We start from the raw sequence: 12,469 nt of genomic DNA on the forward strand, positions 1-12,469 counted from the left end.
AACATTCTGCGCAAAGCTGCGTAAGACACCTACAGCCTTAATGAGCTGTTCGTGCTGCCTGCCTGAAAGCACGAAGAATGCGTAAAGCTGGTAAACGTTTTAAATAACTTTAATTATTAAACAACGAGTAATGAGAAAAACCATAACAGAGCAAATATACATTAAATCACTATTTAGTAATACCCACAGGTTTCAAATCTTTGCAACAGTAGCTAGTAGTAGTTATTTCTAAATTACGCTAACATTCTTTGTTCATATAGGTCTATTGTATTTACAGGTATCAATGCCCCTGAATATAGTTAAACATTAAAATCTCATAAGAAATATAATGGCACGTTTTGCATAGGTATCATCTGTAAAAACAGTGATTTACATTCAAGCTGGTAGTTGATATGTTCACAGGTGTGAGTGACAGATCACACACTGTCAATAGATTTTTGTTGTTATTTTGCAAGAAACCCTAAACACATTAAATAAATAAACACTGTGATGTATAAAGGCAAAAAATCTTATAGGCACACAAACAAGCAAAAGAAAAAAAGCACAATTGTCATTGGGAAAAATAGACTGCGATCAACATAAACTATGGAATGTATATGAACAGTTTGTGAATTTTACGTGTGCATTACTTACATCCTAAAACTTTTAATACATAATATGCCAAACAAATAAGTATAGCTAAAATTGTATGTAGCCATAATAGTTAAAATATATAAGCAAACGATTCTTATGTAATGCACATAGTAAGATGAATACAAAGTGGCTTGAAATCCAGAATCAAGAAAGTTGTCTTGGTTATTTTAGGGTTGTTTTAGTCGTCCTCATCATCAAATTTCAGTTTGGCACCATCTCCATCCAGCTGCAACATAACAGAGAGACATAACATATGGAGTCATAATGTCCAATAAACCAGACAGTCCTGTAATATGTGAACAGTATATGACAGGGTGGCAATATTTTGCATTAATACATTAATAGTAATATATTAATATGAATAATTATTATAGTAATCATTTAGCTAATTAGAGGTGTAGATATTAAATATATACAAAAGTGATAGGTTTTGACCATGTGCAGTATTCATTTATTTAGTAAACTGCATTATTAGCCTTGGTTAGTTTACATTTTGGAGATACTTACGCATTTCATCTCCTTGCCAGTAAAGACAAGTTTGCCCAGGAGCATTCGCAGAGGGACAGTGAGGATTAGGATAAAGGGCAAAGCAAGTGAAGCTACACTTGATTTCACTACCCACAGAATCACCAAACACAGGATCTGGATCACAGTGAATAGGTGCATGCGCAGAGTTGGTACCTGTACAGAAACAGAGGGAGAGATTTATAGATAGATACAGACATTACTTTAATGTGGACTAATCTTAAAGGGACATTCCACTTAAAAAAAATACAAATTTTCCAGCTCCCCTAGAGTTAAACACTTGATTTTTATCGTTTGAAATCAAAAGCAGCTGAAAATAGTCCCCTTAGTGACTTTCATTGGCAGGGGACTATTTTCGGGCAGTGCGTAATATCACTACGCCTGCTGCAGCCATGTTACATCAGCAAAGTCCTGGATTATTACACCAGAATGAGAGTATAGTTTACTAGCCATATCTGCCTAGAAAATCACAACTTTTAATTTTCTATCGGTCTTAGTACACGGTGTATCTACAGTAGAGTCAAGTTTTAAATAGGAAAAATATTGAAACTCTTTAGCGCAATGCTAACGGTCTAATCAGATTCAATGGATTGTGCTAAGCTATGCTAAAAGTGGTAGCGCCAGACCCGGAGATCAGCCGAATGGACTCCAAAATCAAATGTTTAACTCTAGGAGAGCTGGAAAATGAGCATATTTTCAAAAAAATTGGAATGTCCCTTTAATGCTTAATTATATAATGCCATTTTTAAATGTATGCTTTCAGCAATTTGGGGGAGGGCTTTTTTGTTCTGGTATGATATTTCCACATGCACAAAAAAGATGTGTGTGTGTTTCTGAATACAATATCTTACATGAGTAACAAAAGGAACACGTGGATGATGCTTTTTCGGCATAAATAATAGAAGTACTCGGTCCCAAAGCTGGATGCCACTCAGCGAAGTGATACCCATATAGAGGAAGATGCCGAACAGTGCAGTCAGAGGTATCATCTTCAGGACAGGCTCCATCAGAATTGAAACCCCTGTGGGTAAAGAATTATTACATTTTTCAAATTGTAGCAATAAAAACCTTTATCTGCAGCTGTTTACATATTTAGTGTTATTACAGCAAAGAAAGATGGAGCTTACCAACCAGCACCGCCACCAAAATTCCACTGACCCTCTGTTCTATCACTCGTTCAATCATTGGCTTGGGACCTTTGGTCATGACAGTGAGGGCATTGGCATGGGTCACAGATCTGACTGTCGCAGCACTAAGCCAAGGGACACCGAAGATAGAGCAAACTCCACCCAGGAACACAATAAGGAGAAGGTCCAGATGGAAACCAGAGCCCTTTACCATTTTTCTCTCAGGCTGGCTTACAATCAGCCTGGATTGGTGAAAAGTTGGTTAGTAAAGCAACAATGAAATCCAATCCAAGAAGGACAAGCTAGTGTACGCATCTACACACAACAGTGCTAATGAATTGCAGCCTGCACTGCTAATATGCTACCCAGTCTATGAAAACCCATTTTTGTCCTACAAAAAACATTCTGTGAAAATCTTTAATATTGACTGAGTGAAAGAATGAAATTAATGTAGTCACACATTCTTCATGTTTTTTTATAAGTGAGACACTCAGCGTAGTGATCTGGGACTCGAGGAAAATAAGGATGAAGACTAGCAAGGCAGGAACAAAGCAAGCGAACATCATCCAGATTGGGAAAGGATCTGTGGTTAAATTGCCCAGTGGGTGAATAAACCATCCTCTGGCAGCGGGATTGGACACGGTCAGACCCTTTGGCACTTCCAGTTTCTAAAGCAGGATGGGGAAAACATATAAACTATGAATTGTATAAATAAACCCATCTGTTATTGTCTTGCACTGATGTTGTAAGGTCAACATTCAAGTTCATTTGGTCCAGATTTGCAACATGAATCAATTTATGTTCCAGTTTAGGTTGAGTCATTTTGTCTAAGAAACCAGCATAGACTACAAAGCTATGTGCACCTTGCATGAAGAGCACTAAATATAACAGAAAATTGCTGCCTACAGGTGAATCACTATGAGATTCTAGAATTGGATGCCGCCATAGAAAATATCTGCTGCGTTCTGTCTGTAAGCAATAGGCAGTGAAACAGCTTACAACAAGGTTTAACTGTAGATCAGAGCCTTTTTTTAACAGTACAACAGCAAAGTGGTTGTTATTCAAACCTGTGTGTAGGTATCTGTGATGAGGATATCCAAAGTGATCATGAAGAAGATGGCAATGGGAACGCCGAAATCTCCAATCATCCGACGAATCTGATGGGGTAAAGTGTTTTAACAACAATGTTAACCTGGGCTCATGACTGTACAATATTAGCTTGTATTGTATGTACTTGTATTAAGAGTGATACAGTATGCAAGGACAGCATGCGTCACAACGAATAATAATTTATGCTATGACAAAAATCATTTGCCAGATGGCCCAAATCTGAATATTTAAAGGGCTATATACTTGACGTAAATAATTTTTTTTTTACCAGAATCATTACTTTAGATTTGCTTGGATTTTACCACATTTGTTGCTGTGGCACAGACTTAGCCAAGAAGTTACAGCAGAACCAGGCATACTTACTGGACCAGGGAGAAAGACTCCAGTTTTAAACCCACGGAGATAGTATGCAATGAAGAAACACCCAAACATAAGACACATGGAGAGCAAAGCCGTGTTGGGGTACTCTTTATGTATTGAGGGCTGTGTAGTATTGCCACTAGGAGGGGTTGTGGTGTTTTTGATGCTGATGCGGTAAAAGTGGTCGTCCGAGGTCTTGTTCAGTTCATCGTAGTTTAGCTGCAAAGGATGTTCTTGGAAAATCTGAGGATTGAAAAGAGTTTTTAAAATATTTGTTATTATTCATTTGTTTTTATTATAAATTTTGCATGTAACCCCGCTTACCTTTATTAGCTTGGAAAAGGTCTCGTAGATGAAAATGAGAGAGATCAAGATGGAGAAGATCTCCTGGGTGAAGCGTGAGATGTAGCGTACGAGGAAGCTGCCCTCCACCGCCACAATCACCACCACAATGACGATCAACCATATGCCTACCCAGACGCGCCCCACAATGTACTCGAAGCCATTAGATGAGCAGAACTAACGAAAGATGGATAAATATGTTTAGATGACTCATTTTTGTTTTTGAGTACAGTGATCCTTCAAGCCCAATTTTTCAAGGTAAAACCCTCACGTTATAGAACGCCTCTTCAAAAACCATCAAAGGACCGGTAAACCCGATGACCAGAATTGGCTGAGCCGCAAACAGACAGAAAATGACACCCTGCACGCAGGTTGCGACCATCATCTCAGAGATCCCTATCATGCCGCCCGTCTTTTCCGCTAATAGAAATAGAGACATCGAAAAGAAGCAAAAAATAAAGAAGTTAATAGTTTTCTTGGATTGGATTTTCACCAATGCTTTTGAAGAACTATTGAGATACACTGCAAAAAAATGATTTTCAAGAAAAAAAATCTTAGTATTTTTTTACTTGTTTTCAGTAAAAATATCTAGAGATTCTTAAATTGGGATGCTTTTTCTTGATGAGCGGAACGACCCAAGAAAATAAGTCTAGTTTTTAGACCAAAAATATACAATTTAAGCGAATTTGTGCTTAAAACAAGCATACAAACCTGCCAATGGAACAAGAAAAAAAATCTTGAACTAAGTGTTTATGAAAAAAGTTAACTTATTTCAAGAAAACTTTTCTTATTCCATTGGCAGATTTTTGGCTTGTTTAAAGCACTAATTTCCTTAAATGTTATGTCTAAAGACAAGACTTATTTTTCTAGGTAATTTTGCTCATTAAGAAAATACATATTAATTTAAGATTTTTTTTTATATTTTTACTAAAAACAAGACAAAAATACTAAGTAAGACAGTAATTTTTTGCAGTTGTTTAAAGCACTAATTTCCTTAAATGTTATGTCTAAAGACAAGACTTATTTTTCTAGGTAATTTTGCTCATTAAGAAAATACATATTAAGTTAATACTAAAAACAAGACAAAAATACTAAGTAAGACAGTAATTTTTTGCAGTGTATCAGTTGCATCAAATCTTAATAAGACATTTATAGCTTAAATATATAGGCCTACATAATTTCTTTTGGATAGCACATCTATACACATTTTCTTTTCTTTTTACAGCATCTATAAAAGTCAACGGTCTGCCTACAGTGAATGTATTTCATCAAATGCTTGCAGAATATGTTCTCACCCATCAGTCCTCCAAAGGTAATGGCAGGAGAAAGGGCAGCAAAATAGATGAAGATGATAGCAGAGAGCACCTGAGGATTCAGGGCATCAGTGAAGTCACTGAGATAATGCTTGTAGCGGCGTTTTATGTCTTTGACCATACCGCCAAATGGATAGCCGGTACGGGCCAGTGGATCCTCCCGTGGCTCTTCCGATCCAGTTAGGACTAAACAAACAAAATTACATCATTCCAGAGATCAGAATAGGATACAGAAATGTGCAGTCCAACTGCAGATAGAAAGAGAAAAGAGCTTTCCAAGAAGTCACAATTAATCTGCATGTTAGTACATTTATGAAATTTGTAACTAAAATCACCTAATGCAATGCATAAAAAAAAATGAAATGTAAGTGTAAAAGGATGCTGATTTTCTGTAGTTATGACCAGGCACATTCTGAGTCTTTGGACTGATTTGGGGGAAAATATGTGTAAATGATTTAAAAATGATCTAATGCAAATTATACTGGTAGCTAAAAGCATGATCAAACTAGCCAAAACATTTAAGTCGATATTATTTTAAGAATTGTGCTGATCTCTGCGTGTAGCATTTTAAGTTTAATATATCTGATCAGAATAAAAGAAACTCTGGATCATTTTATTAAAGAAAAAACCCCACCGTTTTTCAATATTTTACTATGTTTTTACCTCAACTTAGATGAATCAATCTTTTTTTAATGCGTACACTTTTAATCCTTGTACAATGCCTTTTAAATGTGTTAGCATCTAGCCCAGCCCCATTCATTCCCATGGCTCCCAACAAAAGTTTTATTTTGTGCCACCATACTTACTCGTGTAGCTACTCATGTAATAGTCTTTAAATAGGGAAAACATGGAAGTGTTTGGTGGCTTCTAAATTCATCCCTGTTTGGAGCCATAGGAATGAATGGGGCTAGGCTAAATGCTAATACATTCATGAAGGGCTGTACAAAGATTAAGTGCACGCATTCAATAAAGATTGGTATGTATTAATTTGTCTAAGTTGAGGTAAGAACACAGCAAAATATTGAAAAACGGTGGTGTTTTCCTTTAAAACCTTATACCTCCAGGCATAAGTCGGGTGTCATATGGGCGGGCCCTCTCACGCAGCATCTTCTTTTGGAAGCTGATGATTGGCTTGAGCATGGCCTCATCCTGGATATCCGTAGGTGGGATTACAATGCTGCAATCCATGAAGTCTGCCATGGCATTGGTCAGATCCTTCTCGTTTGTGGCCAGGTAAGCCTCCAGACTGAACACCTGTCAACAGATATGGGATGAAGATGTTATGACGGATAGAGTCCAATACATGACTCTCTTTTCTACTCATCATTTTATCACCTTTGTCTCACTATATTCCCTTTAAGTTCCCTTTAAGTAACACTGCTCCTGCACTCAAATATTTTTAGGCTTTCTTGTTCCAGAGCATTTAAATATTTGCTCTATAGAAATTCCCAGAAGGCACCTTTACAAATAATCACCTACCAGGATAATAAGTGACATCAGGATAATAGAAAATAAAAACCTGTCATATACCTTACTGAACACCTTTGGCATTTTACATAAAGTCACACATTTTTTTATGATCGTCACTGGATGTGTTACAGGTACAATGAATGCATGCTAATCAAAACAAATGATACCAGAAGGAAATCAATCAAAGTATACAGTAACCCTGTTGAAAAACACAGGCTGTATTTTAATGAGTAACTTTAATACCTAATGTTGCAACAACCTTACTAGCTTTCTAATTTGCGTTCATGATATTAAGATTCACATCATTATGAACTTGTGAGAGAAATGAGACACAATCTTACCCAGTCAGCCATCAGTGAGGCCATGGCACGGCCGCTCTCATAATAATCCAGGCCGCTTTGACTGGGACCCACCAGGAAGAACACAAAGCGAACTGGGATAGGAGCTTCCAAAACTCCATCCATCACCACTGAATCCCGCAGACGTGCAAACGCCACCACTGGTTTCTGAAGGCTGTCCACAGCGCCTTGAGAAAGACATGAGCATTAGACGTATGGTACATGGGATGATAAACCTTATGGAATAAAAAGAAATGTTCTCTCACCTGATAAAACAACTGAGGCCTCCACACGATCGGCCATATCTCGCTATGGAAAAGAATCAGCAAACGATGAGTACTAGAGACTGACAGAGAAACAACATAATAATACAGGACGGATGGATTGCATGGATTAATTGGTAAACTGGTACCTGTTTGGTGACTGAGAATGTTTGCAGCTGTATATCACCAGGACTAGAAGGTGAAGTGTCCTCTAACTGACTGTGAAACAACATAAATAATTAAGATTATCAATTTTTGAGGAACATTATTTCATGTTTGATACATTTTGAAAAAAAGGAGGGGCTATGAGACATGTATTTTACCTGCGCCTGCGTTGCAAAATTGCCAGAAGAGTGTCCTGGTCAGTGGACCGGATCTCTTTTTTGAGCAGAAGTTGCTCCACCATCTTCTCAGCAACGCTTGATAAGCTGCTTTCATCAACATCCAACAGGATGGCTCCTAGGTACAGTCAAAACAAAGCCTCGTAAATGTCATCGTGAGGTTTCATGAAACCCCCTAAATTCTGTTATCTTCATACACTCAAAAAAACTGCTTTACACAATTAAAATAGATTGAGTTAGTCCAACTCAATTTAAAGTAAATGGCAATACTCAATTAGTTGCCGCAACTCAATTTAGTGTAGTCTGAATAACTCAATTTAGTGAAGTATGAATAACTCAATGTAGTGTAGTCTGAATACTCAATTCTGTTATTTTATATAAAACATTTTAATATCATACTAATAAGCATTCTGTAAGCACATGTTGGCATGCTAACAATAATAACATTAACATAATATGATACTTTGGATGAGCATGTGAGAAGAGACTGATCTCCAAACAGGCATTAACACAGTTAGTGCTCATTGAGAGAAATACGGCACATCCACAACCTAACCACAAGCGTCACTCTTCTACACGATGGTAACCAAACAATTTGAAAAAATATAACACAAACACTTCTAAATCAATAAGATAAACGGACATTAAACACTATTAAGACTTTCTCTTTACCTAAAAATGCATAAAATAACACTTAATTTAAAAAATTGCTCCCCAAAAGCAGTTGCATGCAAAGCATGCTGGGAAATTCTTTTTCCAGAACCCAAACTAATTGTGTTAACGCAATTAAAAAGAAATCAATAAATTATAGTACATATTTATTTTGTGTTAGACTAATTGAATATATATAAACCTACTGCTCTTAATGAGCTCTTAATGAATGTGTCATTTCTAAGAGGGGCTTGACTCATATGTACATTTAATAAACTTTTATGTTAAATTATCCTCACTGTTCAATTCACCACTTCATTTAAAGTGTCTAAATGTGTCATTCTGTGTCTCACCTGTGCTCATGACCTTACGAAGTTGAATGAGACTTTTGAAAGTGAGATAGGAGACATGGGAGGGACCCCACTGTTGAGTGTCAGGGCTGAAGTTCTCCTCATAGCCCACCCATCGTCCCATTTCCTGCCACACATCTCCCTGAAGCTCATTCATCTCAACGTATGCCTGATGAGGACACATATCATTTTTATTAAGGGTATAATAAATAAATAATGCACCTTAATGCGCATAATTGATTATTAAAAAACCACGTATCACCTCTGCATCTCCTCTCTTGATGGCATTGGTGTTGGTATTTAGAGCAGCTGAAGGGGGAAAATATAAAAAATATTTAGAGAATGAAAAATTGGTGAATGAGTTCAGGACAAAAGTCTTTAAAAAGCAGCAAACTTGACTGGACTTAACTGGTTTGGGTTATTTTAGATATTTACAATTGAAAGACCAGCTTAAATGAACTCAAACCAGTAAGCCAGTTTTGGAGCAAAGTGGGTGCTGTGTTTTTAATATATGATTTATGTGTATGATAAACACAGCCTCCAGGTCTCTAGAGAGGGTGAAAGTCTGATGCGGCTCCTCCTCTTCATTTTGCCTCGTCTGCTCCAAGTCGTAGCTGCCCTTGTGTTCCGCAGGCGTCCTGTAGAGGGCGACAGAGAGCGCAAACTACAGCACACACTAGAAACATGCGGCTGTCCTAGCCAAACACACTCACCAGATGTTATGCACCATAGGCCACACTGATCTCCATCGTCTTACAAATCGACTCAAGCCAACCCTGACACAAGAAACAAAAACCTCACACGGTCCAACCCTCTTACTGCCCTCTGAGTCCCAGCCACAAGGGGGAGACATATTACAGCTTTACCATCTACTGTAACCCTAATAATCTAGTTTGTTTTACTGCTGCTGCTTTTGTTTTAGTCAGAATTGTACTTGTGAACTCAGTATTAAATACCAAAATAAATAAATAAATAAATAATATTGATAAGAGGTTTGAGTCATTAGCATAAAATATTTAAAATGGTCTCAACTCAAAGGTTTTACTTTACCAAAGGTGGTGGAATCAATAATATAATACGGCATTAAAAATAATGACTCAATAAAAATATATTATATTATTTAATTCATTATTAATTTGTTATTCAATTATTTATTTTATTATTATTGTTGTTATTAATACCTTAATTAATAAACAAATTATTAGCATTTAAAATGACTGAAAAAAATGAGTAGTACAGACAGATTGTGAGATTTTAATGTATATTTCTGTAGGACTTTTAACCGTAGCTTTGGCTGCTTAAAAACGGTGCAAAATTTATTTTTCATCAATGAGTGATCATGTAGGACACGTATGATACTTACAAATTATATGGATAGGGTAAAGCTGACTCGCTGCCCTCATAGGATGTGTCATTGTCCTTTAGAGAGGGAAAGAGAGAGGCTTTATTTACTACACCTGTTATTAAATGTATAGATATAACAATCTATTGTGTCAGCCACTATAGTGAATTTGAAAGGTTCCTCTCACCCCTTCAAATGATACAACGGCTTCCATCATGGAGATTATCTGAACTTCTTCTCTCTGTCCCAGAACTTTCAGAAAATCTCACACATAACCTTCATTCACACACGAGTGACACGAGGGAAAGAGAAAAACAACACAGTCAAATATTGTAAGCATCAATCTGTTAAACGCAGTGCTTATTTTTCATTCATTCCTTCAGTACATGTATACACGTTTATCTACAACTTACAGGCTATTCATTACGTCAGTTCTCTAGGAGCCGATCCTATAACCTACCAACTGAGCTACAGGAACACATTTTTCCACTCATTAAGTGCTTGCATAAAGATAATATATTACAACCCATGCCAGAAGTATTTGCATGAAATATGTATATATTCAATAGCAGATTTAACATTTGCATATACTTAGAGTACTTTTAATACTAATGATAAGTCTTTGCACATTTTAAATGTTACTGTGGTTTTATTTTTTTTATTAAAAAAATAAATGTATGCATTGAACAGACGCTTTTATCGAAAGCAACTTGCAGCATATTTAAACTCTACACTTTTTAAAGTGCATTTCATTTATTTCAAATGTCATTTTTTTTAGGGGCAAAAATTTTGGGCTCACATAACTGCCACATGGGCGTGTAAGACGGGCAATTATCTGAAGACTGAACGTCAATTGTGTGATAAGAAATATTCTGTCCCTCACTGAACACAGTGACAAAGGCAGATAGAGTAAACTGTGCTTATGTCCTGATGTTGTCTGACTGTAACGGTTAAAACTCATATACTACTTCATCAGAAGTTTGAAGACAAATACTCATATATGAATTAAATACAAGCAAATCTGATTATCACAGTGGATTTAGATGTCCCATAAAACGTATTAAACTGTTTAAGGCATTTACTTAATGATAAAAACTTTATCTTTAAAAATGGGTTTAGCTCTACATAAATTTGCCTGCTTGGGATTTATGCTAATAACAATGACAACATTGATAATAACAATTATTATTAAAATATTACAGCTAATTAATGAAAGAATTAACCTATAGATTAAATAATAAACTTTACATACAACATAATATAAGGGTGTAAATTAATACAGCTCAGAAATGTAATTTTTACCTAAAAAATGCATTACAATTGTTTTGGAAAATAAATCATATAATTTGAATCTCTGTTTGATTAATATTATTTTTATCAAAATATAATTTATGTGCAAAATTGCTTAAATAAAAAAAGAAAGAGAATTGCTGTAAAGCTCACAAATGCCTGGCAAACATAAATAATTTGAATTTGTAATTGATACTATTTGCAAATAAAGCCAGACCTATTCACTTTGACATGCACATGTACAGTTTGTAGTCATACGTAACCCAGTATACACCCAGATAGCTTATTACACATTTTGGAAATCACACTGTCATTTAGCTTCTAACTCTCATATATTTTTTTGTGACACTTGACTGAAATTTTTGAATTTACTACTTGAAGTTACCTTTAGCAAGTGTCCCCCACTTCACAACAGACCACTTTTACATTTGCACCCACATTAATCTCTGTCTACCCAAATAGACCTTCTCATAAAGTCTAAATCTAAAAATGTCCCAAAGCAGGACACACCCTTACCTGAGCCCAGGTGTTCCTGGCGGGTTTCTGTGCTGAGTTTTCGTGGCTACGCGCTGGAACGGCCAACTCAAGACTGACCTCGGGCCGATTCAAAAGACATGGGAGGGTAATGGAAAAAGACGTAAAGTCACGTAGTGCGCGGAAACCCAAAAAAAGTGACATGCTTTGAGCACCCAGGGGTGGGAGGGGGTGATAAGACACCTATACTCAGGCAAACAGCTTTATCAATGGGGCCACCTTGGAGTAGGAATACCCCAGCCCTAATACCACTCCCAAACTACTACTATTACCCTTAACTTAGTAATGTCAATTAGCAATGGACTTGCTAGTTTTGGTTAGAGCATAAATGTGAAAGGTACAACACTTATGGCACCCCCAAAAATGGTTAGACCTTCTCAACATTAGAATGAGTGAAACTGTGTGTTTGAGCTTTACCTAACATTTAGCAACACATTAGCAGTGCAAAATAATCAGTCAAACAGCATCTTGCTTTCTGAC

The 12,469-nt window shown here is 36.4% G+C and overlaps 1 protein-coding gene across 1 annotated transcript; it reads right to left on the reverse strand.

Annotated features, from left to right (window-relative positions):
- Window positions 1–91: 91 nt before the first annotated feature.
- Window positions 92–12,128, reverse strand: slc4a1a (solute carrier family 4 member 1a (Diego blood group)). Its single transcript, XM_073857461.1, has 21 exons — window positions 11,972–12,128; window positions 10,353–10,441; window positions 10,187–10,242; window positions 9,358–9,461; window positions 9,086–9,129; window positions 8,827–8,992; window positions 7,805–7,940; window positions 7,631–7,700; window positions 7,485–7,527; window positions 7,222–7,406; window positions 6,469–6,664; window positions 5,393–5,596; window positions 4,369–4,517; window positions 4,080–4,274; window positions 3,759–3,998; window positions 3,353–3,442; window positions 2,781–2,953; window positions 2,286–2,527; window positions 2,010–2,179; window positions 1,141–1,314; window positions 92–859 (listed from the first exon to the last, which is right to left on the reverse strand). The coding sequence occupies exons 2-21, from the start codon at window positions 10,380–10,382 to the stop codon at window positions 812–814; spliced, it is 2,715 nt and encodes a 904-aa protein (XP_073713562.1). The 5' UTR covers window positions 10,383–10,441; window positions 11,972–12,128; the 3' UTR covers window positions 92–811.
- Between the last annotated feature and the right edge of the window lie 341 nt (window positions 12,129–12,469).

This window comes from Misgurnus anguillicaudatus, chromosome 19 (genome assembly GCF_027580225.2).
Source record: "Misgurnus anguillicaudatus chromosome 19, ASM2758022v2, whole genome shotgun sequence".
Classification (NCBI taxonomy): Eukaryota; Metazoa; Chordata; class Actinopteri; order Cypriniformes; family Cobitidae; genus Misgurnus; species Misgurnus anguillicaudatus.

Bases quoted from the DNA above. Each gene is read 5' to 3' on its own strand.
- slc4a1a (XM_073857461.1), bottom strand. From the start codon at position 10,382: ATGATGGAAGCCGTTGTATCATTTGAAGGG. The intron at 7,407-7,484 runs GTGAGAGAACAT...GTCTTTCTCAAG, and splicing joins GGCCTCAGTTGTTTTATCAG to GCGCTGTGGACAGCCTTCAG. The intron at 4,518-5,392 runs GTGAGAACATAT...TATTTCTATTAG, and splicing joins TACCTTTGGAGGACTGATGG to CGGAAAAGACGGGCGGCATG.